General features: G+C 31.6%; 4 protein-coding genes across 4 annotated transcripts; 2 read left to right on the forward strand and 2 right to left on the reverse strand.

Moving 5' to 3' along the window:
• Positions 1-254: 254 nt before the first annotated feature.
• On the reverse strand, positions 255-5,033 carry LOC115718435 (pseudouridine-5'-phosphate glycosidase). Its single transcript, XM_030647213.2, has 13 exons — positions 4,876-5,033; positions 4,651-4,744; positions 4,332-4,442; positions 3,554-3,636; positions 2,843-2,902; positions 2,630-2,690; positions 1,569-1,675; positions 1,383-1,460; positions 1,232-1,277; positions 1,008-1,128; positions 817-902; positions 605-688; positions 255-437 (listed from the first exon to the last, which is right to left on the reverse strand). The coding sequence occupies exons 1-12, from the start codon at positions 4,954-4,956 to the stop codon at positions 615-617; spliced, it is 1,002 nt and encodes a 333-aa protein (XP_030503073.2). The 5' UTR covers positions 4,957-5,033; the 3' UTR covers positions 255-437; positions 605-614.
• A 5,362-nt stretch (positions 5,034-10,395) lies between these two features.
• On the reverse strand, positions 10,396-10,866 carry LOC133034148 (uncharacterized). Its single transcript, XM_061109179.1, has one exon. It carries the CDS (start codon positions 10,864-10,866, stop codon positions 10,396-10,398), a length of 471 nt encoding a protein of 156 aa, XP_060965162.1.
• Positions 10,867-12,271: 1,405 nt separating this feature from the next.
• Positions 12,272-14,738, forward strand: LOC115702175 (DEAD-box ATP-dependent RNA helicase 42-like). The gene is made up of 2 exons (XM_061110166.1): positions 12,272-12,511; positions 12,623-14,738. Exon 2 carries the CDS (start codon positions 12,634-12,636, stop codon positions 14,566-14,568), a length of 1,935 nt encoding a protein of 644 aa, XP_060966149.1. The 5' UTR covers positions 12,272-12,511; positions 12,623-12,633; the 3' UTR covers positions 14,569-14,738.
• Positions 14,739-18,748: 4,010 nt separating this feature from the next.
• On the forward strand, positions 18,749-25,101 carry LOC115718512 (protein RAE1). Its single transcript, XM_061110167.1, has 11 exons — positions 18,749-18,997; positions 19,208-19,294; positions 19,452-19,529; positions 19,627-19,820; positions 20,379-20,520; positions 21,161-21,241; positions 21,906-22,034; positions 23,211-23,288; positions 23,911-23,982; positions 24,628-24,708; positions 24,807-25,101. The coding sequence occupies exons 1-11, from the start codon at positions 18,935-18,937 to the stop codon at positions 24,855-24,857; spliced, it is 1,056 nt and encodes a 351-aa protein (XP_060966150.1). The 5' UTR covers positions 18,749-18,934; the 3' UTR covers positions 24,858-25,101.
• Positions 25,102-27,073: the final 1,972 nt, after the last annotated feature.

Genomic DNA, 27,073 nt, shown 5'->3' on the forward strand with positions numbered 1-27,073 from the left:
TCGGTGACTTTGAGTTTACTTGTTCGGGATAGCAGTTCCTCCATTTGATCCATGCTTCCCGAGCACATCTTATGATTAGGCTCTTCCGAAGAGAGCATGGTTGAATCGTTATTCGCCATCGCCAGAGAGAGAGAGTTTCTTAGAGAGAGAGAGTTTCTTATAATGTCAAATGGTCTTTTTCTTTTATGCAGTCAAGATTAAAATTTTGTTATTATACAAAAAAAACATTAACATTAACATTAACAAACTACAAATAATACTAAAAACTGCTTTTATTGAGTGCAACGAGTTAAAATCCTACATAACTAGTATAAAATTTAAATAATAGGAAAATAAATTTGTTACTGTCAACTCAAAGTGTAATTTTTAATATCGATGATAATATTTTCTGATACAGATGTGCATTGTATAATCTATGACAATCAACTCCGAATCACCTGTCAAAAAAAAACCAGATGAGATAACACAGCCTTTTAATGAATACCACTATTTGAAATACAAATCATGTCATGTCCAAGGTGTTGTTACCGTTTAGATTCAAATGTTTTTCTTCTCCTTTCATTAATGTTATCAATCAATTAATCAAAACTACAAGTATTAATACCTTTGTTACACTAATCACTAAGGTGAGAAAGTGCTACAGCAATTTCAGCTCCAACAAGTGCATTATTCTTCACCAACGCAATATCTAACAATTAGTTAAGAAATTGTTTAACCAAATCCAACTCATAAATAACATATGATGATAACAGTATATGACAACGCAAACTAGATTCCATAGTACCGAAAACAGGAACCATAATTGGGAAAGGATACTTGATGAAAGAGAAGCACCTCCTGTTAGTTCATTCACTCGAGCAAGTAAGAAAGGAGTTTCGGCATTTCCTGTTATGTTCTTGTCCCTGAGAAATAGTTCCAAACCCCAATGATGATATTATTAGAAGATGTTTAATGAAATCAACCCACAATAAGAGGTAAAGATAACGCACTAAAGATATTTGTTTTACCTAGCTTCTTTCAGAGCTCTTTGAACTACAGAATCAATTAAACTTCCAGAAGCTTCATGTTCTTGTGGAATTGGAACTGCGATTAGAATCCCAGTTCCAAGACCAAGTTTCGTGTTTGCATCTTTTACATGAATAATAAACAGAAAGAGTAGAGGTTACAACCAAAGACTTTACAATTGCAAGACAAATGTTACAATAAAAGCATAATTTGACTTTCCAATTACCAATAAGTCGGGCACATTCTTCTGCGGTGTCTACACGGCAAGGAACCTATTTATTTACTCATATCAGGGTCCCAACAAATAGTACAGTACCTGTTCCTAGAGTACAGTCATCTTAATACAATAAGGAAACCGATAAATTATTGAATAATACCTTGCAGCCGCTCGTTCGGGTAAAAAATGCTGGAAACTCGTTGGTCTTGTAAGCAGCAACGCAAACTCCTTGAGTCTCCTACAGAAACGTATGTGAAAAACCAAATAATAGTTGGTAATATAATGGATTTATGCTCGACTGTTCATAATATATAGTGGTTTTATTAACACGGAGCATAGATAGTACCAAATATTCCAGTGTCCGGGGTATATCTAATATTGATTTCACACCAGCAGAAATAACTGCTACTGGTGTCCTCCCAAGCTCAGTCAGATCAGAAGATATATCCATTGCTACAAAGGAAGATACATCAACAATTAATAAACAACCATCATGCTTAACATTTAACGAGCTTATATAATAAGGCATAAATTAAAATTAGTATAACTAAAATAAAACAAACAAATGAGATGGAATTTGGAATGAAATGGTATCAAAGCTCTTTCATCATCTAATAACACTACGGGAGTAATCAATCCATACATCCTAGAGTGTAAATAATGAAACTAAAAATGATCTCTACAACTACAGAAGACAATAATAACTATGAACTGCCCTCTTGCTGATGCTAAATACCACAGGAAAATGTACAAGAACAAAAGGAGCTTTTCAGGGCAAGGCCTATCTGTAGCATGTCAACTTAAAACCTTACAATGTGACCTTGATTATTATTCCTAAAGGGTTATTGTTATAATATCACTCTATTTAATATTACTCTAGTTATATCATTCGCTTTTCCTCACTTTCCTAATTACGTAAATTTCAGTGTCAAGTTAGATTCAGGGATATTGTTATCATACGACTACAGTACATGTGGGAAAGATGAGTTGAAGCATGAATAATTTATAAAGTAAATAGCGGCTAAAATAACCAATGTATTTAAATTGATGTCTTTCTATACTCATTCTTTTTCTTATAATCAATATTTTAAAATTGTACTTTCATACTCATAAATCTTTTTTATTAAACGGTAAATATACTCAATGTTTTCAAAATGATGCACTTTTAAACACTCTTTTAAAACTGTTAGATGGTAGTAGTGAGTAGTGACAAAATACATATTTTTGAGACATTTTGAAAAGAAAAAATAGGTATAAAAGTGCAACATTTTGAAAATATTAGGTGCATTCACTGTTAAAATAATAAGATTGAAAAACATTGGGTATTTTAGCCGCTATTTACTCAATAATACATACTTATTACAAGCTGAAATGATTTATAATAGAAGGAAAGAAAGATTAGCTTACTGTTTTCACCGTGTCTGTGGACTCCTCCAATCCCTCCTGTTACAAAAACTGAAATGCCAACCTGAAACAATTTTCATATTGAGTAATAGAAAAATGTGCAATGACACAAATTGGAAATATGTACCCAGTTGCTTGAGTAATCAAACAATATCCTAATTTATTATTTTTTAACAAATAAATAAACTGGTTTTAAACAATTTAAAAAGTAATCACCATAGAAGCAATAAGCATGGTTGCTGATACTGTAGTTGCGCCATTTCCTTTGGAGGCCACCTAGGAAAGAGCCTTGTTAGTCACCACATAAAATTATGCTGGACATGATAAACTACAAGCAAACTATAGTTATGGAGTAATAATTTGATAAGCCCCCGGTCTGATTTACATATTATAGAATGATGAATAAGTGAACTTGTACATCACACCTGTCACATATTGTAGAAGGTAGAATAAGGGAATTTGTGCGCCATTCATTTTTGGTGCTAATGTATCATGTGCGGTTTTTAATGTTACTTGTTCTTTTTAATTTTTTTTTTGGAAAAGAGACAAAGGTCACATGTCTCGTCTCCAAATATATTGAGAATCCTCGCTTATGGCGGAGGAAGGCCATGGTTACAAGCACCAACAAATTTCTTGTGAGTTGTATCTGTAGTGTGTGTATATATAGTTTTAGAAATCATTCAGTGCGGAAAGCAGATATGGAGTGAGCCTCTTGTATGGAAAGCCCCAAACCTCTCGAACACTTGGACCTTATATTTGATTTCTATCATTCTAATAAAAGTGCCAAGACAAATTCGAGAGAAGAAGAGGATTAATGATATCTCTTCAAAGAAAGTTACATCAGCATGTTCATTTACTAGAAGTTACAGAAAATAATCAAAAGTAACCTGAACAACCAATGCTTAATATTCTCAAGTAATCACTTACAACATGTGCAATGTCTCTACGAGCTGTCTTTTGAGCTTGGGTACCAAGGTTAGCAAGCCTCTCTAGCTCTACCACACTCAAACCTATAAAACAATAGTTTAGCAATATTAAAAGAGCAATCACGAACCATCAACTATACAGTAGCAGCTAGAGACTTACGTTGGCAAACAATACAAGATTCCAGACCACCTACAGCTACAAGCCACTATCTTTAACATACCAACAATATCTGGCAAAATCACAGGATAATTAAGATTGTAGACCAATCAACCTGGGGGTAACACTTTGATTCAACAACTAAAAATATTCCTTTACCAAATTTTCTTTATCAAAGCATCACAAAAAGTTTATATAGGCTTAAAACTTCAATCATAAAAACAATAATCAAATGCTTTCTTATTCTCTCTTCTACTTACCAACATAATAAGATATAATGAAAATACTTGGTCATCATGATAGGTCTCCCCTATTATTATATCAGGACTTTGTTAAAACCATTATTAAAGAAAATTATAACAAACTCAAATCATTTTTAAAGCAAAATTGATTGGATTTAAACATGCAATAACTCACAGAACTGTCCAAGAAAAAAAGTGATATGACCTCCAAAGCAATAGCCAAAAAAATAATGTTCACTGCAATCACTCAAACCCCATTATACTTACTTCAAACTTCTTAGGCTGAAAATTTCAAACACCAAGTAATAAAATTGCAATAAAAATAAGCCCCATTATCAATAAAATTTGTCTTGAAAAGAAGAGAAAAGTTGAATATTTACCTACACATGGTATGCCATCTAAAATTGCAATGGTGGCCGGAACAGCTCCTTTGCCTCGCACAATTGCCTCAACCTCCTTTGCAGTTTCCAGATTTTTTGGATATGGCATCCCTATATGCAAGCAGAATATAGAAAACAATATTGAGTCTGAAATCTTATGTGTCATATACATTGTGAACAGGTTATAAATCATAGTTTTATGCACACATTTCACAAAGTCATATATGACAACACAAAAACTAACTGTAGTTTAAAAAGACGAAGTAATCAAACAAATCCCATATTAGAAGAAAAAACTGTAATAGAGAAGTGGGTTCACCATGGGAAATAATGGTGGATTCAAGGGCAACAACAGGACCTCCATTTGACAAGGCTTCAGAAACCTCCGGAGAAACCTTGATTAATCCTACACCCTATAAATACATATATATATATATATAAATTACAAACAACAAAGAGAGGGAAAGCGAATGATATAAGTAGAGAACTAGAGTAATATTATACGAAAGCCAATTATGATGAATTTGGGGTATGAAAATGGAACCTTGTTGTTATCTGAAGTTTTGGAAGGGTCCAAGTGTCTGCGGAGATTCGATAACCTTGAGAGAGATGAAGAAGACGCCATTAAAATAAGTTAAAGGAGCAAAGCTAAACACAAACGAGAGTAGCAAGAGAAAAAACTCTTACCATACTTTATATTTATAAAGTATGTTCCAATATAAAATGCTAATTGCCTATAAATTTCAGTCTAATTAAGATTTTTACCCCTAAACTTTGACATGTAATAAATTATGTCTCTTAAATTTTTAAAATCGTTAAAAATATCCCTAAACTTTGATATATACCAAATTATATCCTTTGAATTTTTAAGGTCGTTGAAAATGTCTCCTGAACTTTTAAGATTGTTGGATTTAAAGATTATTTTTGTCCAATTTTAATCAAAAAAATCTAACATAGATAAAAGTTCAAGGGCATAATTTAGTGCATGTCAAAGTTCAAAGGGCATGCTTTGGTATATTTCAAAATCTGGGGAGCATTGTTTACGGTGGGCATCCGATCCAATCCAACCTGTTTTTCCTCATCCAATCCAATCCAATTAGTAATTGGATTTGGAAAATCATCATCTGATCCAATCCAATTAGACCTCAAAATCCAATCCAATCCAATCCAATCACTAATTGGATTGGATCGGTTTTATAATTGGATATCCAATTACACACCTAAATTTTAATATTAGCTTAAAAATATAAAGAAAAATACGTAAAAAAACTAAGTATCGCTTTTTATTTAAGTTTAATACTTCATAAATGTACTATTCTTACAAATATATTGTAGCTAAAAGTTTTAAATAAGTAAAAAAATAACATTTCTAGGTAATAAAATAGAACAAAACATCATGAAAATAAATACACTAAACAATCAAGTGTTACAAATTCAACATACAAAAAAAAAAATCTAATAAAAATATTATAAATATTTATTATATTTTTCAATATTTTTTATTATATAAATAATTTTTAATATATATAAATGTAATTGGATTGGATCGATTTTTAATTGGATTTTGAGATTGACATCCAATAACCGATCCAATCCAAATAGAATCCAACTTTTAGCATCCAATCCAATCCAATTATAATTGGATATCTAACTTTTTGTAATTGGATTGGATTGGATCGGTTCGGTTCAATTGGATTGGATTGGATGATGCCCACTCCATGTTTAGTATATAAACAATCACTGAAATAGTAAAATTGAATGAAATTAGACAAAAGTTCTTAAATCCAACAATCTCAATAGTTTATAGGTATTTTTAACAACCTTAAAAGTTAAGGGATATAATTTAGTACATGTCAAAGTTCAGGGAGCAAAAATTATAATTAGCCTTGTAAATATTAAGATGACTTAGGAACCCTTTTTAGCATAATCTTGCATTTTTGTTTTAATGGTAATTTTGTAATTCAACATATTAAATTGTTCAAAAAGAAAGAAAATTATATGGAAAATTTTATTTACACCCCAAAAAGTTTTAAAGGCACCCCATTTTGATAATTTTTATTTTATATAAAATTTATATTTTTAATTGTACTAATTTTTTTTAACTTTTTTCTTTCAATTCATATTCTTAAAAAATATACCTATCAAGCAAAAATAAAGTGTATTTTAAATATTATGACAAAAAAATTAAAATAAAAAATTATGTGAAATTTTTTTAGAAAAAAAAAAAATACACATGAGTTAGAAAAAAATATGAAAATAAAATCAAAATAAGTATTGAAATTAACATAAAATAATGTGAAGAAAAAATTTTAAAAAAATATTAAGAGTAATTTTTAAAAATTATTTAAGTTTATATTTTTTTTAATAATGGGGTGTATTTATAAGTTTAAGGGTGCAAATAGAACTCCCCAAATTATATTTGTGCACTATATATTAATAATTACAGCCTATTATTAAAAAAAACAATATTAATAATTTTTAAACATTACTTTAATATTTTTTTAAAAAAAAAAAAATTCTCAGAGTATTATATGTTAATTTTAATACTTATTTTAATTTTTTTTTTTATATTTTTTTTTTCTAAACCATATATGTATATTTTTTTATTTTTTTTTAAAGAAAGTTTCATTTAATTTTTTATTTTAATTTTTTTGTTATAATATTTAAAATATAATTTATCTTTATTTATTAAATATATTTTTTAAGAATATAAATTAAGAGAAGAAAAATAAAAATACGTATACAATTAAAGAGATAAATATTATATAAATAAAAATTATTATAATAAAATTTCTTTAAAAAAAAATTAAAGTATAAATAAAATTTCCCTAAATAAAATTTTGTAAACTCCTTAGGTGAGAGCATCACTTTTGCTCTCACTTGTGAAAGCATTTTTATAGCGTTTGATTTATAATTTGATGATAGTAATTTATTTAGTTATAATATGGAATACATATAGGATTAATAATTTTTATTTATTATTATTGTAACATAATATATGTTAATTAAATAAAAAAAACTTCAACAGGTTAATCGAAGCTTCTAAGTTTCTCTCTCGCGTATACAAAGGAGTATGGTGTTCTCTCTTTTGCAGGTCGGCGATTACAGGGATTATGACTCAACTGTCTCTGTAGGGTTCACAGTCGTTGGTTTCTCTTCTCCGCGCTGTCGACGACTGGCGGAGACTCTTGGTCTATGAACCTTTGCAATCTGCTTGGTTTCAGGAAAAAGAAAATCCTTGCAATGTGCTGACAAATTGTTTTCAAAAGTGTTTGGTTCTTGCCTAATATTGGAAACTTAGAGTATTAGAGTATTGATTTCGAAAGTGTTGGTTCTCCCCTGCTCGTTTCGGTCCTGATTAGTATTAGTATTAGGATTATATTAGTATTAGCATTATACTAGTATTAGTATTATAATGATTAATTTTTAATCTAAGTATTATACTAGAATTAGTTTTTTTTTAATCGTCTTGTAGTATTAGTATTATACTAGTATAAATGTCTTGTCTTTTGACATGGTTTTATAATTTTTTTAATTGGTTTTTTTTTTTGGTTTTTGGCGTTAGTTACTGGTTCTTGTTCTGAGTTTGTTCGGATGTCCATGACATCGAATAATTATCAACGAATGGAGGCAGCAGAGAAAATGGCAGGGATTTTTATGCCAAAATGGCAAGTGCGCGCAACCTGAAATAATTGAATTTGTTGGCATAAAAGAAGCTTTAAGCTGGATTGACCGTCATTCGTGGGGCCAAGTGATTTTAGAAACTGATAGTTTAATTTGTGTTCATAATATTCGTACTCTTCTCTTATCTTTAAATAATGTTGAATTGTGTTTTGTCAAACGATCTGCAAACAAGCTGGCTCATGTTTTAGCCAAGAATTCTTGTTTCTCTCCAGGTCGTGTGCTTCAGGTGGAAGATTGTTTCAACGTGCGTTCTATTGTTATTAACGATTGCTAGTTAATAAAGTTGCTAAATTTTATTCAAAAAAAAAAAAAAAAAAAAAAAAAACTTTGTACATGGGAGGGTTGGTTATATTTTTTATATATGTATTTCTATAAATAAAATAAAGATGTGAAAGCATTTTTATAACCTTTGATTTATAATCTGATGGTAGTAATTTATTTAATTATAATAGGATAGGATTAATAATTTTTATTTATTTTATTTATAGAAATACAAAATTTGTAGATTGTGAGATTACTTTAACTTTGTTGATGTACTTTAACTCTGTTGCCAGATTACTTTGTGGATTGTCATATTTATTATTTTGCAAAATTTGTTACTTACTAAATAAACACATTTTTTTTATGTGTTTTTGGTACTTTTGGGTTTCTAGAAGTTTTTCATGAATTTAGTTACATAGGGATACCGAAAGAAATATCGATGAATCTAGTTTAACCCTGTTACATGGAGATGCTAAAACAGTTTCAGGTGCATTTTTCTGTTTGTGTGATCTTTGCTTGATTCTTAAGGTCAGACATTTAAATGCTATTGTTTGGTTGTGTTTTCAGTTTTCAGTTTTTAAAATTGTGTTTTTAAAAGTGAGAATAGAAAACAGTTTTTTATCATTTTAAAAATTTAATAGTGTTTGACACAAATTTTTAAAAACTGTTTTTAGATTTTTTCTTACAAATATCAATATTTTAGCACCATACCATGATATTAACCCCTCCGGATCTAGTTTCGGGTCTAGGATCCGAGTATGTGAGCAAAATATAAAATATAATATGTTAGACAAAAAAAAAAAAATTGTTTTTGAAAATTAAAAACAGCATTTTGATGTTTCCTGTTTTCTAGTTTTTTAAAAACAGTTTTTAAAAATTTTTGCCAAACGACTCCTAATAGTTTTTAAAAACTGTTTTCATTTTTTAAAAACAAAAAACAGTTTTTAAACTGTAAAGCCAAACAGCCTCTTAGACAGGGCTGGCCCTGAAACAAAGTGAGCCATAGGGAGAAAAATTTTTTTTGGCCCTTATGTTAGAAAAAATGTGACATTTTTCAAAATCGGTAAAAAAAATGTATAATTTTAAAAAAAAAAAAAAAATTGGACCCCTGAGCTGGGTGGGCCCTAGGCACAAGCCTAGCCCGCCTATGCCCAGGGCCGAGCCTGCTCTTAGAGTGTGTGTGTTTCTATAAAATTACTGACAGATTTCAGAGTTTCTCAACAAGTTTTACAAAAAATAATTGTTGAGTATTTTGGAACTCATATTTGGTGTGTTGAGGGATAGCCTTTATAAACCTGGATTCAAGTTGCATGTTATGGTGCTTCATCACTTGTTTTGTCTAGTGTGGTAGGTCTCTTTATGCTCTTCTTTTATTAAGTAATTAATGAGCTGCTGCTATTTGATATGCTTTTAGGGTGAAGGTGGCTTGTTAACTAGAGCTGAGCCTTTGTGGCAGCATGTAAGTAACTGCCCATATAAAAGTAGTAATGAAATCTTTGTTCGCAAGTATGTGACACAGTTAATAACACCCTTTTGCGTAAAGGTTAATTGCACGGTATGAAACCCTGTCCCGATTGCTCATTCTCACCCAAAATTGAAAGAAAATAAAATAAAATAAAATTGGGATTTGAGGTTTTGCTGGCAAATGATGACGTGAACTTTCTTCGGCAATCTGATGAATTTTCTGAGGTAGAACATGGTAGTGTATTTTGCCTGTATATTAAGTTCGTGTCATTTTATTATTATAATTATTGTTATTAGATGTCCAATTTGAGATCTTTTCCCGGAGTCGGAGGAGCATGATGTTGCTGAGAGCGAAGAGACTATCTATAATAGGACAATGAAAGACTAGTAGCTATATTAGATCTCTAATTGTACAAATGGACATGGACTCATAGGTTAGACCTCTAATTGTACAGATGGGACCTTTTTCAAAGATTTTTTTGTTTGTTTTTGCTTTCATTTTTTAAATTAGGCTTTTATTATTGGAGCATATAGCAATAAATACTTAGGTTACTCAAATATGATCCGACTCAGGTTTTGTGAGAGAAAATTGTATTTCTAGTTCATTCTTTTAGCTTCTTTTTTTTTTTTTTTTTTAAGGAAAATGGTAACTTTATTAATAAGAAGATTCAACCATTAAAATAGAAAGAAAATCAAGAGGAACATCATCCTCACTAAAAATACGATCTGGATACAAACAAGAGCTACGAGCAAGACAATGTGCAGCTTTGTTTACAGAACGTTTAACAAAATTAATTGAGACTGGCGGCAAATCAGCCAAAAGAGAACGACAAACCGCCACCTGAAGGCCAAAAGGAGAAGGTATCTCCACCGTGCTTTGGACTGCCTGGACAACAACCAAAGAATCGGTTTCAATCTCAACCGGTCCCCAATGTTTCCTCTTTATCCAACTCAAGGCCTCCTTAACCCCTACCAATTCAGCCATAGCCGAATCCACACACCCCACTCGTAAAACTGTGAAGCCTTCAATGAATCGACCCTGAGAATCCCGGGCCACCCCTGCCGCTCCAAATCGACCATCACTTGCAAAGATTGCACCATCAACATTAACCTTAATCTTTCCCATAACTGGTTTCACCCAATGCTCTAAGTCCACTCTTGAACCCGTAGGAACAAGTAAAGACCCTATTTTCCTTTGTTGAGCATTTCTCCATTGATTAAGGACTACTCTTTAATTTTTTTAGTATATATCAATTTAATTTTTTTTAATAACAGGAATATAGTATTCGCGTATACCTTGGGAGTGATTAATACCAAATCAAATGAATCATCTAATTGGTTAGAATTTTCAAATATATCAATGTTTGATTCTTACATATCATTTCTTCATTTTAGGGGTCTCTCTGCAATTTTTTTTTTTAATGAAAAGTTTATTGTTCAAAAAAAATGAAAACACGTGTTGGTAATAGGCTATTAAAGCCTTGTTCTTTATTGTTTACTGATTTTTGTTTTATTTAAATTACATTTCTTATGCTTATTAATTGATTCACTGTTACATAGACTTCCCACAATAGTTACATGTGTAAGTTTATTAACATTTACATTATTAGATTAAATGATTATACAAAACTTAAAAATTAAATAATTTAATTAAAAAATATCTATAACATACCATATGAAATTAAATTTGCTTAGAAACACAATTCTATTTATTTTCTCACTATAATTAATAGATTTCATACAAATATATATTGTTTTAAAAAATATATTATAACCACTTGTAAAATTTACATTAATTTATTCAAATGATATATATTTTAAAACTAAAAATAATTAGAAAATCCTTATAAAATTAAAATTTTACAATATATATTAATTTTGTGAGTAAAAAATCTCATAATATTATTAAAATATTATATATAAAAAATAAAGTTAATATAACAAACATATGTTATATCAAAATTTAAAATTTCGATAAGATACGATGATGAGAATATGTAAAATAGGATACTCTAATATTTTTTTTTTTATATTACCCTATTTATTTTTTTTTATAACAATAATTTTTTTAACAAATATATATAATAAATTTTATACTTCTTAATAAACAACTCCAAATAATAATAATTAATAAAATTATAAATGGACTTAAAAGTTTTTTATTCTTTTTATGGAGTTTTATTTTTTGATAAAAAAATTTGTTAATAATAATATGAAATTAAATAATATAATTTTATTTTTATTATATATTAGAATTATTATTTTTTTTCAAGATAAATATTTATTATATTAATAAATAATTATTTTTTATTATAAAACTAAAAAAATTAACTTAGCTAGGGCTATATTACCTATAGTTTATATAATAGTTTGACTGCCTCTTTACTAGTTTACTTGTATAACAATATCAAGAAAAATGATATGTGTTGCCACACGAAATAAAAAAAAAAAAATGATATATTCCTGTTTTTTTGTTTTGTTTTTTTTTTTTTTTTTTTTGAAAAAAATGATATATCTTAAAAGAAGTAGAAATAGGAAACGAAGTTTTCGGAATGGGCGACACTGCCGTAAGCCGTACCAATAATATTCAACCACGAACCGTCTACATTGTTCCTCCAAAGCCTTTATAAAAAGCTCTATAAATTAGTCTCACCATTCAATTCAGTACAACAAAAAAAAAATTCTTGATAGATTTAATCACATTTTCGATCGCTGAAATAGAATAGATCGTTATATTCTCAATCTGTTCGCCACTTCAATCGCCATAGCAGGTTCACCACTTCAATCGCCATATTCTCAATCGAAAAGATAATTTGGTTTCATGAATCTGTTAAGTCTTGGATTTTTACTTTAGATAATTCTTTTAGTGTTTGCTTGCGCAGGAATTTTAATTATGGAAGCTTTGGATATGGATTTAACCAGAGTCGAAACAAGAGACAATAAGAGGGGTAGGGAGAAGCGAGACAAAGGACATGAGAAAGAATTTGACCAAATTAATTGTGATGTTAGTGATGGAATGACAACACATTCTGAGAATAGTTCTTCTCCACCTGATTTGCATACCGATGTTGATTGGGATTCTGGAATTGAGGAAACATTAGGTTCTTATGTAAATTCTACATCTTTGGCTGAAGTTGGAAAACTAAATAATGATTTACACTATTTAATTGTCGATCATAAGAGTCCATACTTGAAAAATGAGGATAAGTTGAAGAAAGGTTTAAATAGATCTTTTGGTAGATTCATTCCTGGTGGGGATTTTCACTCCTATTGTGGGGAGGACCTTGAGAATGATGGAGAGATAATAGAAGACGAAGATGATGAGCTGCTGAAAAAGGTAAAGAAGACAAAGCTATCTTTTATTAATCATTCCAAAATTGATTATAAGCCATTTAAGAAGAATTTCTATATTGAAGTGAAAGAAATCTCGAAAATGACTCCAGAAGAGGTTTTTGTTTACCGTAAAGAATTGGATTTGACTATATTTGGTAAGAATGTGCCGAAGCCAGTCAAGACATGGGACCAAATGGGGCTTACAAGTAATATATTGGAGACAGTAAAACAACTCAAATATGAAAAGCCAACCCCAATTCAAGCTGAGGGACTGCCTACAATTATGAGTGGCAGAGATTGCATTGGCATTGGACAAACTGGCTCAGGCAAGATGCTGACATTTGTGCTTCCAATGCTTAAGCATATCAAGGACCAGTTGCCTTTGGTTGCAGGAGATGGGCCTATAGGACTTATTATGGCACCTACAAGGGAGCTTGTCCAACAGATTCACAGTGGTATAGAAATGTTCTCTAAGGTTCTTGGTCTCAGGTGTGTAGCTGTATATGGAGGATCCAATTTTGCCCAACAAATTAGTGAGTTGAAGAAGGGTGCTGAAATTGTTGTTTGCACACCAAGCAGGATGATTGACATGCTTTGCACAAGCAGTGGTAACATTACAAATCTCCTTAGAGTCACTTATTTGGTCATAGATGAAGCTGACCGAATGGTTGACATGGGTTTTGAACCTCAAATCCGTTGGATTATTCAGAATACTCGCCCTGATAAACAAACAATACTCCTTTGTGCTACTTTGCCTCGTGAAGTGGAAATCTTGGCGCGAAACTCGCTACACAACCCTGTCGAAATACAGGTGGGTGAAAGGAATGTTGTGAATAAGGAGATCTTGCAACTTGTTGAAGTGAGACCTGAAAATGAGAAGTTTTCTAGATTGTTAGAAATACTTGGAGAATGGCAAAGAAAAGGGAAAATTCTAATTTTTGTTAATTCCCGGGAAAAGTGTGATGCTTTGCTCGGGGATCTACTCAAACATAGTTATCATTGCTTATCTCTTTACGGTGCCAAGAACCAAAAGGATCGTGAGTCAACTATATCAGACCTGGAAAGTGGTGTTTGCAATGTGTTGATTACAACCAGTGTTGCTGCTAGAGGATTAGATGTAAAGGAGCTTGAACTGGTGATTAACTATGACGTGCCAATTAATTATGAGGTATACGTTCACCATGTTGGCCGAACAAGTCAATTTGGCCCTAAAGGTGGTGCCATAACGTTTATCTCTAAGGAAGATTCAAGATATGCTCCTCATATTGTAAAAGCATTTGAACTATCTAAGCAAGTTGTTGCTGATGACCTAAAAGCACTAGCTGATAGCGCAAAAAGAAATCCATTAAGTGGCTATATGACTGTTGGACCTTGTTTTAAGTTTAAAGAAGAAGATGAATTGAGTAGGATAGCAGCGAAAAAAACAGCCAAAGAGTACGGTTTTGAAGATGACATTAGTTCGGAAGATGAAGATAATATGTTGTTTACTAGTTAGAACTCGCTGTAATAAACTACCAAATTCTCTTTATTAATCTCAATTGTGTCTTCACATATTTCTTAAAGGCCCAAAAATGAATCTGTACTAATTTACAATGGACCCTAACTATTGGCACTCATTAACAATAAAGTGGAAATGATAGAGATTTTAAAAGTTGTTTACTTAAATATTGTAGTATTTTTTTAATTTTAAGTATTTTTATAATATTTGATAGGATAGATATATGTAGATTAAGTTTTCAAAGTCCATATTTAAAGTTTTTATTTGTTCACTGGTGCCGGAAAAATCGTCGGAGTTTGCTGCCGGCGTCGAAAAAGTCACCGGAGTAGCAATCGGTGTCAGAAAAGTCGTTGGAGTTGCTGTCGGTGCTAGAAAAGTCGTCAGAATTGGTATTGTCGCCGGAAAAATCACTAAGAAACTAGTTTCTTCTTGATGAAGAAAGCAATTTCTTGGTGATTTTTCCTACACCGGTAACAACTTCCGTGACTTTTTCGGCACTGACAGCAAACTTCGGAAAAGTCGTCGGAATTGGTATTGTCGCCGAAAAATCACCAAGAAATTGGTTTATTATGGTTTTTTCATCAAGAAAGAAACCCGTTTCTTGGTGATTTTTCTAACAACAATGTTAATTCTGATGACTTTTTTTTGAAGTTTGTTGTCGGTGCTAGAAATGTCGCCGGAGTAGCTGCCAGTGTCGGAAAAATCACTAAGATCAAGAAACCAGTTTCTTGATGAAGAAACCAGTTTCTTTGTGATTTTTCCAGCAAAAATGTCAATTCTGATGACTTTTTCGAATTTTGCTGTCAGTGCCAAAAAAGTCGACAGAGTAGCTGCCGGTGTCAGAAAAATTACCGAAAAAATCACAAAGAAACCAATTTCTTTCAGTTTCTTTGTGATTTTTTCGATGATTTTTCTGGCGACAATGCCAATTTTGACGACTTTTTTGGTGCTTCAGTAACTCCGGCGACTTTTCTAATGCCGACAACTACTCCAGCAATTTTTTCAACGCCGACAGCAAACTCCAGCAAGTTTTTTGGCACCAGTGACAACTCCGACGATCACTGTAGTTTCGTTTGTTTTATTTAAAAAAAAAATATATGAAGAAAATTTTAATATTTTTTTATGTGAATTTAAAGTTGTACATTCCATATATGTTATATTTTTATATCAAATAACATATTTTTTTCCTATTAAATTTTCTTACCATATTAATGTAAACTAATTTTATTTTTCCAAATATGTAAATACCCCTTATATTGTACAACAGATCCAAAACAAAAGTAATCTACCCCAACACATAACAAATACTTAAAAAATATCCCCACAATCCACTATTTGTACAACATATCCCAAACAAAGTAGTTTGTACTAATTTAACAGCAAACTCAAAGAAAAATCTGCATTAGTTGCCAACAGATCCCAAAAAAATGTCTTTACCAATCTACAACAAATTAATAGAAAAAAAAAAAAAGAAAGGGAAGGATATGGTCATCGCTAGCCATTCTCAGAATGAAATCTTCTGTCACCAATTGTGTCTCCTTTCTATCCCATTAATCGCCATTTGATACGTGTCTCTTAATTTAAAAACTCATGACCTTTTCTTTTGAAACGGTCCCAGCCCACCAACAAAAGAAGACCTCTAGGAAGGGGAGGAGGACACAAAAACATGTACTCATTCATTATTTGCTTCATGCAATACAAGAAATTGAATACAAAGAGGATAATCGGGCCACCAAACTTTGCTAACAGTAATCAATAAAGCATACTTAGTTAAGCTGTGAGTTGCCATATTACGAGTTCGTAGACAATGCACTAGACTTGTCACACTAAAATTATTAAAAGACAAACTAAAATCGTTCAAAATAAGTCCTAAAGAAGACTCCAACAATAAATGATTATTAAATTTGGACACCGAATTAAGACAATCAGACTCAAAAATAACATTATTAAAACTAAATAAACAACATTGTGCAACTGCATTTCTAAGGACCAAAGCTTCAGCAATTTTAGGTAAGAACTCTCCATCCACAAATCAAGATGTCGAAGCCAATACCTCTCCGTGATCATTCCTAACAATCATGCTCAACCCACAACACCCATTAGTCAAGTGCAACGCAGCATCAACATTGGCTTTTACGAAGCCAGAAGGAGGAGGCGTCCAACAGATAGCCCTCCCCAACCACGTCGACGAAGAGAGATGCTGAACAATAACAATCGACTCCTCTCAACAAGAAAAAACAACGACTTTCCTTTGATAGGCAACCAAGAAATCATAAGCCCATGTTACCACTAGGTCAAAAGGGATGCGTTTATTATTATAAACACATTTATTTCTTTGAAACCAGACTCTCCATAAGACAAACAAAATCAATTCAATTTAATGCTTGAGAAGAGAGTCAATAAAGATGTGAATGAAACCAAAAAAATTTGTACAAGAAGCAAGAGGGTCACTGAGTTGAAAATCACAAAGCTTACGACATTGAGCAAGAGAAGAACAACTCCATAAAATATGATGTGTAGTCTCTAATTGATCATCACATACTAGGTACACACCATCATTCAAAAGACCATGATTAATGAGATTTTTCTTAGTGGGTATTCAATTAGAAGAAATCTGCCAAGAAAAATGTGATAGTCAGTTGTCCCATGATTCGTAAAAGAAAATACTGGGTAAGTTGTGCAATCCCACATCACCTGGGAAAGGTCAAGTGTGATGATTCTTAGATTGTATAGATATGGGACTACACAGTTGAAGTAGGAACATTACAAAATGGTATCAAAGCCTTGACCCAATCGGAAGTGTAGTTGATGAGGACGTTAAACCCCGTAAGGGGGTGATTGTGACAGTCAGTTGTCTGTGATCCGTAAAGGAAAATATCAAGTAAGTTGTGTAATCCCACATCACCTGGGGAAGGTCAACTGTGATGATTCTAAGACTGTGTAGGTATGGAACTACACAATTGAAGATGGCTTAAATGAATTGATTGGTACTACCTATTTCGATGATAAAGCCCTTTGGCATTATAGTAAGAACGACGAATATTCAATTCAAAGTGGATATAAAATGGCAACTGACTTATGCAAAACAGTTCAACAATCAAATGATAGTCAGGTGGTTGCTTGGTGGAAATACTTATGGAAATTAAAAGCTCTCCCAAAATTGAAACATTTTACTTGAAATATAACTCATTTTTGGATCCCTACTCAAGGAGCGTGGCCGAGGAATAGACATTAATCCATGTTGTCAACGATGTTCTATGAATGAGAAAGAGAGTGTTTCATGCTCTATGGCATTGTCCATCTATTCGTTCAGTGTAGAAACTAAGTGGGATGAAAAACAATATTCAAAGGGTGGGAAAAGAAGATGTTCTTTCTTTTCTAATGCAACTCTCTCAGGTTTGGCAGAAGGAAATGTTTGAATATTTTATTGTGCTATCTTGGCAAATATGGTATATTCGAAACAATACCAAACATGGTGGTAATGTTCCACGCGCCAAGGATGTGCTTGAGTGGAGTGCTCGGTTCTTACATGAAAATAGATACACTTGTGGGGTGCAAAGTCAATGAGCTAAAATAGAGGCAATGCGATGAATTCCTCCTATAACAGGGCTGCTGAAAATAAATGTAGATGTTGGTGTTCGAAAGGGAAGAGAAGGATCTGGTTTGGAATGTGTGGTTCGTGATAGCGGAGGTCATGTGATTTTTGCTCTTGCATCTTTCTTACAATAGAATTTCCAGCCACTATAAGCTGAGTTACTCACCATTCAAGCTAGGTTGTAAGCTGGAATTCTGCAACGTTTACCTCGATTTTGTATTGAATCTGATTGTCTTGAAGCCGTCCAATAATTCAAAGAAAGGAGGATGGTCGCCGAGATGTTGATAGTATTTTAGAACACATTCGATACTTATTATTATTTGATAATGTGGCTGTAATTTCTTTTGCTTATGCCCTTTGGCTGACAAAATTAGTGCTACGTGGATTTGGGTTAATCCTCCTTGTATGAATTTAGAATTTACCTAATCCTTTGTAATAATTTGTTTGTAGAAATATTTTATGTAATAAAAACGTTAAATGACTAAAAATAACTAGTTATTTTTTTTAGTACAAATTTAAAACTGATTCACTTACCGTATATATATGGACACCGTCTTAAGCAGCAGCTTAAATATTAAGCAAAAAGTTTTGTATATTATTTACCCCACTTTTGAGCATTGGCTTTTTATTGCAGCGTATATCGTTTTCCCTCTCTTTCAACTCCCAAACCCAAACCCAAACCTTCTGTATCTCTCTTCTCTCCTCTTCCTTTCACTTTTCTCTGATTATTCACTCCATACATTTGAACATTTTCGGGAGCCACCAACAATGTCGACCTTCGGGGCCGCTTCGGCTGGGAATACCAATCCCAATCCTAATAATTCCTTCGAGGTACTTATTTTCACTATCATTTTCTTCTTGTGTATTTGTAATCCCAGCTGAAAGCTTCCAATAAATCCCTTTGCTTTATTTCCCTCCTCCTAATTTTTATTTTTCTGAATTCGAACTCTCTGTGCTTCGTCTATGTGTATATTTATTGTTTTTTACTCTCTTGGTCAATTAAGTGTTAGTATTTATTTATTTATTTATTTTTGGGTTTAGGTTGCTCAACCTCCTAGTGATTCTATTTCAAGCCTTTGTTTCAGTCCCAAGGCTAATCACTTGGTCGCCACTTCATGGGACAATCAGGTTTGTTCTACTAATTTTTGTCTATTTCTGTGTTCTTGAACATAATTCACGCATACCCTTTGATTTGGAAGGAGAAAAATAGTATAAATGAAAGAAGAAGATGAAAATAGAAACTTTGGCTATGTTTGAAACTTCCATTATGCCCTTAAAATTGTAGGTGAGATGTTGGGAGATAATGCGGAGCGGAAATGCTCTTGCCAGTACACCCAAGGCTTCAATATCTCATGACCAGCCGGTAACAACCACTGAATTTCTTGAAATTACATTTATTCTTTCTACATTTTTTTTTGTTTTGCCAATCCTGAATGCCTTGTTGTTTGTTTTGCTGTAAGGTTTTGTGCGCGGCTTGGAAGGATGACGGGACAACTGTCTTTTCTGGTGGCTGTGACAAGCAAGTGAAGATGTGGCCTTTATTGGCTGGTGGTCAAGCTGTTACTGTGGCTATGCATGATGCACCCGTTAAAGAGGTTGCTTGGATTCCAGAGATGAACCTTTTGGTTTCAGGAAGCTGGGATAAGACCCTGAAGTAAGAACTAATTTTCTTTCAGTCTTATAATTTAATTAACCTCAACTTTATATACATGTAGTTGATATTCTTTTGTTTTAGATAAAACTTAAGTCTGAACGGTTAATCTGTTACTGTTGTCTCTTGATTTCAACCATGATGCACTTTAAGGTTGTTGAATCTAAATTTTGGTCAGAAGAGTGGCACCTTTACTTTGAACGGCCAATTAGTAACATGTGAAGGAAATTGTTTCTAAAATATATGATCATATGGTGGTAATGAAAATAGAAAATGAGTCTAGCCCAAATGTTTGTGTAGTAATCTTCATGCAAGGTGCTGATCTTTATAGGAAACTATAATGAGAGCTTTGTAATAGTGGGGAAAGGGATCTTTTTCTGTTTCCTTGTACATTTATGCTGCTAATTTGTTACTTCTATCCTAAAATGGCTTGTTCCTTTCTGCATCTGTACAATTTTGTGCCTGCTCTGATCATGTTTCTGTATAACATTGTAATCTTATAATTACAACTTTTAGTTCATTCAGTTGTGCTTTGGTTGTATAATTATGTTGCGTTCATAGGTATTGGGATACTAGACAACCAAATCCAGTCCATACACAGCAACTCCCAGATCGCTGTTATGCACTAACAGTAAGGCATCCGCTGATGGTTGTTGGCACTGCAGACAGGAATCTAATAGTTTTCAACTTGCAAAACCCACAGGTAATATGCTCTTCTCATGTGATGGGTAAAATTAAACCTGCTTTTCGAAATGATCTATGTCTTTTGCAGCAGTCAAATACTAGAGTATGAAATATTATAATGTTTCAGAGTTCACGGGTATTAGTATTTTTTGAAATTAAATTATGAAGCATTGATTCAAATGTTGGACTCAGCTCCTTATTTTGTTTAACTAAGAAGTTAAAATATCAAAAATAATAGAAAAAAGTTCAAAAGCAAAGAGAAGATTTCCTGTTTGATTGATTCCATAAGCTGGTAGGACTATTATCATTAAATGCGTGCCTGCACTTGAATATTATTTTTTGTGATTTTTTGTTGCTTTAAACTTCTTGAGGACCTTAATGTGTGATTAATATGTTTTGAATTAGCATTCTCATTAAGAGATCAAATATCACTACTTCACTTTTAAACTTAATATGTTTTCCTTTTCCTTGTTCTTTTAAATAGAAACTGCACAATTTCTTTATATTGTTACAAGCATCAAGGTTGTTTTGCATAATAACTGGATGAGACTCAATTAAATAAGGAATTCAAGGACTTCTAACATTGCAGCAGAGTTTACATCTTATTACCACATTATCTTTGAATCCACTTTTTCTAATCCTTGGTTATATACTTACAGGCTGAGTTCAAGAGAATCACTTCACCATTGAAATATCAGACAAGATGTGTTGCTGCCTTTCCTGATCAGCAGGGTTTCTTGGTACTCATTTTACTAGATTTTTCTTTTTCTTTTGTCTTTTTTAATGTTAAATGAACTACATAACTTTGTTCTTTATCACATTGCATTTTTTTGGGGATGCTACATGGGATATGAATGTTGATAAGTCTTCAGGCTTAGGTGGTGGGATTTTGTATAAGTAACATATTTTTGCAGGGAATTTTGGTTAGAGTTAGAAAAATGACCCTTTGATGCTGTCATAACTCATAATTAAGCTGTGAGGCAATAACATCTTTTTTTTTTTCAAACCTCTTCATTTGGAGTATGGCAATAGAGCCTCAAACCATCTGAATTCTATGACACAAATTTAACAACAGTGAATAGAGAGTTTTACAATAACTTTTTTCTGTAGATCATGTATCTAAGTACTTGTTTATTGTTATCAGTTTTTTTTTTCTTTTGACAAAAAAAATATGTATTTACATGCAGGAGCTTTTTAAGATTTAATTCTATTTTTTCCTCAACAGCTGTGTGATAAAAATGTATATTGCCAGTTAGAGCATGATTGCTTTTAGTTATAAATTTCATAGGTCATTTTGAATTATCAAAATATATGATATGTGTCTATGATTTTCTTAGATTTATCTCCTTGTGTAACTTGGATTAGCTTCGCTGTAATCTTATATTGATGGTACTTCCTATCCAGGTTGGCTCAATAGAGGGAAGGGTCGGTGTGCATCACCTAGATGATTCACAGCAAAGCAAAAACTTCACTTTCAAATGCCACAGAGATGGCAGTGATATATATTCAGTCAATTCTTTGAACTTCCATCCAGTAAGATTTTCTACAATTCTACTATAAGTATATTTTTGTTTAAGATTGTAGAATGGGTACAAAGAGTAGGAGCAAAGAAACATTGTTGTTCTTGCTTCAGAACTTGTTGAAAATACTGTAAAACAGAGTCTATTATTCAAATGCAATATATCTTAAACATAGCAATCTAAAATAACCAGAAATATAGAAAAATATTCAAAATAAAGGATGATCTTATCTTCAATGGATAGGATAAAAATTATTTCTAAACTAAATTATAGTATTAGGAACTAGGCTGTTTCATCAATCATCCGCCTTGAGTTAGCTCCCAGACTATACTATAAAAAAGTACATTACCATTGAGATTCTAGGAATCTTTTCTAACACTCTTCCTTAAGCTGAGTTATGTATATGAAACAATCTCAGCTTGCTACGTAGATTTTTGAGAGGAATCATTCAAAGGAAGCCACCTTAAGCTGAGTTAGATTCTTTAGAACCTTGCTTGCTTAAACTTGCAAGAATTGGTATCTCTTGACTATAGTTTTCTTCTTAACTGAAATTCAATTTGATACCATTCATAGAAATCGATACAGAAAGAATTGAATTCACCTCGTTTCGAAATGTAAATCAAAATACTAAACAACAGAGTGGTATTGAGAGGCAAAATGTTTAAAACAGAAAGATTTAGATTTAAAAGAATTATTTCAAATAAAAATAAGGTCTTATCTTAAGAGATAGTATAAAATCCTATCTAAACCCAGTGATAAGATTAGGGAACTAGGGATACTGAAAAACCTTTAAGATCCTAAAATCTTGGTTCATAATATCGATAATCTAGAAATCCTTTCTAACAAGGATTTTAATTGTACTTTAAATCAACTTTTACTTTGAGTCTTATGTTGATTTTGATTTCCTTCATAATACTAAACCCTTCTAAACCTTGAAGCATTATATCAGTAGTCCTTGTTCCATTAGTGGTTGGTAGTAGAACAACTTAATTGGACGGGGCTTTCTTATTTTTGGATTTTTTTATCAGGGTTCATTATTTTCAGTTATATTCTGTATTGACATTCTGCTCGAGATAAATAAAATCAACTCGGATGTAGGATATGTGATCAGATTGTCAGGCTAAATTCCTGTGTTGTCTTCAGTTCATTGATGTTTCTTATGATCACATTCCTTGCCTTTATTTTTCAGGTGCATCACACATTTGCAACAGCAGGCTCTGATGGTGCCTTTAATTTCTGGGATAAAGATAGTAAACAGAGACTTAAGGTATTTTTTAGTATCTTCTATATCCTTGCATTTACATTTTTATTTATTTTTTAGTTTTTCTACTGTCCTAAAATATTCAGGAAGTAAAGTTTAGGTGTGGTCGGCATAAATATTGCTTTCTACAACCTTTATTGACGTAGACATTCTTTCTGGGAAAGGAGGACATCTAATTCCCTATGATTTTCATTGCATTCAAAGTTATTTCTCTTTAAATATTTAAATGACCATAGAATGTTGTCATGAATTGAAAATGTCATGGACTCAATTATGATCTTCAGATCCTTTTATATACATAACTTCTTTATGTACTATTAGTTTTTTTTTTTGGTTAGGATTTATGTATCATTAATTATTTTAGAAGTAATGAGGAATTTACAAATGAGCACTAGAATTGAAAAACTGTTCTTAAAGTTTAGATATTCCAGATTTGTTTTAAATTTTAATCTGTTTGTAAAAGTTTGCTATCTGTATAATTAGTATTTATGTATATATTTTGTGTGTACACTGTGTATATGCATGCACTTCTGTAAATACTTGTAACTGTATATGCATATAAGTGAGTTCATTATGTCTTCCCTTACATTTGGACTATCCAACTCTAATGCATGTTTTTTTTTTCAAGGCAATGGCAAGATGCCAACAACCAATACCTTGCAGTGCTTTTAACAATGATGGTTCACTTTATGCGTACGCGGTATGTTTCACATTCATTTTCTTTTAGTTTGATTTGATCATCTTCTTCCCATACTTCGTCACTACTAAATCGTTATTCACTTCTGAAACTTTTGAGTGCAAAGTGCAATAAATGCTGGTTGGGGTAAATAATTAGTTTCTAACATAATGATTAATGTGTGTAATTTTTGTTGTAATAACAGAGTTTCTCTAGATGCTTTATACTAGATTTCAGGTAGATCTAGTGTTTTTACTAAGTTGGAACATTTAATTCAAGCTTCAGTTTGCTGCAGCTTTAGAATGGAAACAGCTAAATATTTTTCTTGTTTTAATTTGGTCGAAACCCCGATAGGGTGAGATGGTTACATGCTCTTTTAACTATTAAATTGAGTGCATCTTTCAAAAACCAGACGAGGAACATAAAATTGTGAAAATTTAAAAATTTGATCAAGTGGGTTGGATTGGTGCACTAAATGCTATGTATCATGATAATGTACTGGTTAAAGTCTTGCCAGTATGAAAAGCTGTACTTGTTGCCAGGTTTCCAAGAGTTGTATATGGCTATTGGATTACAGTAGCCTAGTATTTCCAACTCATAAACCTTCCAATAACATCTTGTTGGTGTCTTGAAAAATCATTTAGTAAAGAATCTTCAACTTCTCTGTAGGTCTGCTATGACTGGAGCAAAGGGGCAGAAAATCACAATCCAGCAACAGCAAAGACATCCATATACGTGCACATGCCTCAGGTATGTTATTGCGAACATGTTTTAAAGTCAAATAGAATGTAATGGGAAAGACTAGAATACAAATCACAAAGTGCAACCTCTTTTATTTTTGGATGCAGGATCCCGAGGTTAAGGGCAAGCCTCGAGTTGGAGCAAGTGGAAGAAAGTGAAATTGGTTATGCGCTTGCATTTTTCGTTGTAGTCGTATGTCTTAAAGTAAATTCTTTTTGTTTTTGGTAGTTTGTATATGAATTGGATTCTTAGGTGAGTGTGGACTTGTTTTCCTGTAGTTGGATAGAAATTTTAGTTAAGTGGGGAAATTTTTGTATCCATTCAAGTCGACAGATGTTTTGGTTTTGGATTTCTTTTTTAAACCTTGAGGTTTATTTGGTTAATGTTGAGTTTTGACATGAATTCATTTGGTGCATTTAAACAGTAATAGGATTACAATTACTTAGCAAAGTATAAAATTTTAAGTGATTGAACTAAATATTTTTATTTTTTTGATGTTAAAGTGATTTACCATTTAATTAGTCAGCTGTTAAGCGAGTAGCGTAAAGGCTTGTATTTTTTTGTTAAAAAAAAAAAATTAGTAATTAATTTGCAGTTACCTTGGCAATAAAATGAACAGATTTTAATTTAGATGATATATATATATTTATTTATATATAATTTATAGGGGTGTGCAGAAAGTCATCCAATTCAATTCCAACCGATCCAATAGAATCGGATATTCAATCATAATTGGATCGGATCGGATGCAAAATTTAAAAATCCAATTGGATCAGATCGGATATTGGATGAGACATCCGATCCAATGGATAACCGATCCAATCCAATATCATCCAATGTCCATCCAATCATATTTAATATTTATAATTTTATATATTTAATTATTTTATATATTATTTTATTATCTATGTTAGATTATTAGGTTTTAAATTATGTTTTTTCATATATATTTTTTTAATGAAATTAGCCTAAATAATGGTTAAAATAGATTCGATTCATCCATGGGATCCATTGGATGGATCCAATCCAATCTAATAAAAAACCAGTTAAATCATCCAATGGATGGAACCGATCCAATCCAATACATCCATTGGATCGGATCGGATGACTCAATTCAATTGGATTGGATCGGATGGAAAAATCTAATATCCAATAAATAATTGGATTGGATCGGATGGGTCCAAATCCATTGGATGTGATCCAATGAACACCCCTAATTCATATTGTTAAAAATTAAGGAGTTTTTTTTTTTTTTTTTGAAAGAAAAATTAAGGAGTTTTTTATATATACGTTTCTTATTATCTATGAAAGGTAATTTAAGGTCAAATTCTCTGAACTTTAAAATTTGTCACAATAATCTCCCCTACTAAAATAATTAAGACCAAACTCTCTAATCTTCAAAACGTTTTGGTCTCCACTATTTTGTTAGCTTTTCATGGTTAAGTGCTAAATAAATCTACACATTGTATACGTGGCATGATTTTTTTAGTCTACATTATTTTATTTATTTAAATATTATAAACATAATTAAAAAAAATCAGAAAAAAAAATAATTATTATATTTTATTTTTTTTGCTTTTTATTTTCTTCTTCCATGTGTTCTTCATAAGCGTAGACAACATTCAATCCAATTCAATTGAACTGATCAAATCTAATCCAATTACAATAAAATGGATATTCAATTACAATTGGATGCTAAAAGTTGGATTTTAATTGGATTGAATCGGTTATTGGATGTCAATCTCAAAATCCAATTAAAAATCGATCCAATCCAATTACATTTATATATGTTAAAAAATTATTTATATAATAAAAAATATAATATATATTAATTATATTTTTATGATTTTTTTTTTTTGTGTTGAATTTGTAACACTTGGTTTTTTGTGTATTATTTTCATGATGTTTTGTTCTATTTTATTACTTAGAAATGTTGTTGTTTTAATTATTTGAAATGTTTAGTTATATTACATTGCAATGATGGTATGTCTATGGAGTATTAAACTTAAATAAAGAGTGACATTTAATTTTTACGTATTTTTTTTTATATTTTTATGTTAATACTAAAATTTAAGTGTGTAATTAGATATCCAATTAAAAAACCGATCCAATCCAATTAGTAATTAGATTGGATTGGATCATATGGTAATTTTTCGAATCCAATTACTAATTGGATTAGATCAGATGAGAAAAAAAAGATCGTATTGGATCAGATGTCCACCCCTAATTCATCATTCTACAACACCATTATCATAACCAACTACCATTATCATGACCATCAATATCACAACACAACCACCACCACTTACCGAAACCACCACTGCCAACCAACACCCAGTAGGAACTTAGTTTTCAAATTCAAATCACGAAAAAA

This window comes from Cannabis sativa, chromosome 2 (genome assembly GCF_029168945.1).
Source record: "Cannabis sativa cultivar Pink pepper isolate KNU-18-1 chromosome 2, ASM2916894v1, whole genome shotgun sequence".
Lineage (NCBI taxonomy): Eukaryota > Viridiplantae > Streptophyta > Magnoliopsida > Rosales > Cannabaceae > Cannabis > Cannabis sativa.

Excerpts from the sequence above, each read along its gene's own strand:
- LOC115718435 (XM_030647213.2), bottom strand. The coding sequence starts at position 4,956 with ATGGCGTCTTCTTCATCTCTCTCAAGGTTATCGAATCTCCGCAGACAC. Across the intron at positions 2,691-2,842 it reads CCATGCTTATTGCTTCTATG|GTTGGCATTTCAGTTTTTGT; the intron begins GTGATTACTTTT and ends AAATTGTTTCAG. Across the intron at positions 903-1,007 it reads AGAGCTCTGAAAGAAGCTAG|GGACAAGAACATAACAGGAA; the intron begins GTAAAACAAATA and ends ACTATTTCTCAG.
- LOC133034148 (XM_061109179.1), bottom strand. The coding sequence starts at position 10,866 with ATGGGAAAGATTAAGGTTAATGTTGATGGTGCAATCTTTGCAAGTGAT.
- LOC115702175 (XM_061110166.1), top strand. The coding sequence starts at position 12,634 with ATGGAAGCTTTGGATATGGATTTAACCAGAGTCGAAACAAGAGACAAT.
- LOC115718512 (XM_061110167.1), top strand. The coding sequence starts at position 18,935 with ATGTCGACCTTCGGGGCCGCTTCGGCTGGGAATACCAATCCCAATCCT. Across the intron at positions 23,289-23,910 it reads ATAGTAAACAGAGACTTAAG|GCAATGGCAAGATGCCAACA; the intron begins GTATTTTTTAGT and ends TTTTTTTTCAAG. Across the intron at positions 24,709-24,806 it reads TATACGTGCACATGCCTCAG|GATCCCGAGGTTAAGGGCAA; the intron begins GTATGTTATTGC and ends TTTTGGATGCAG.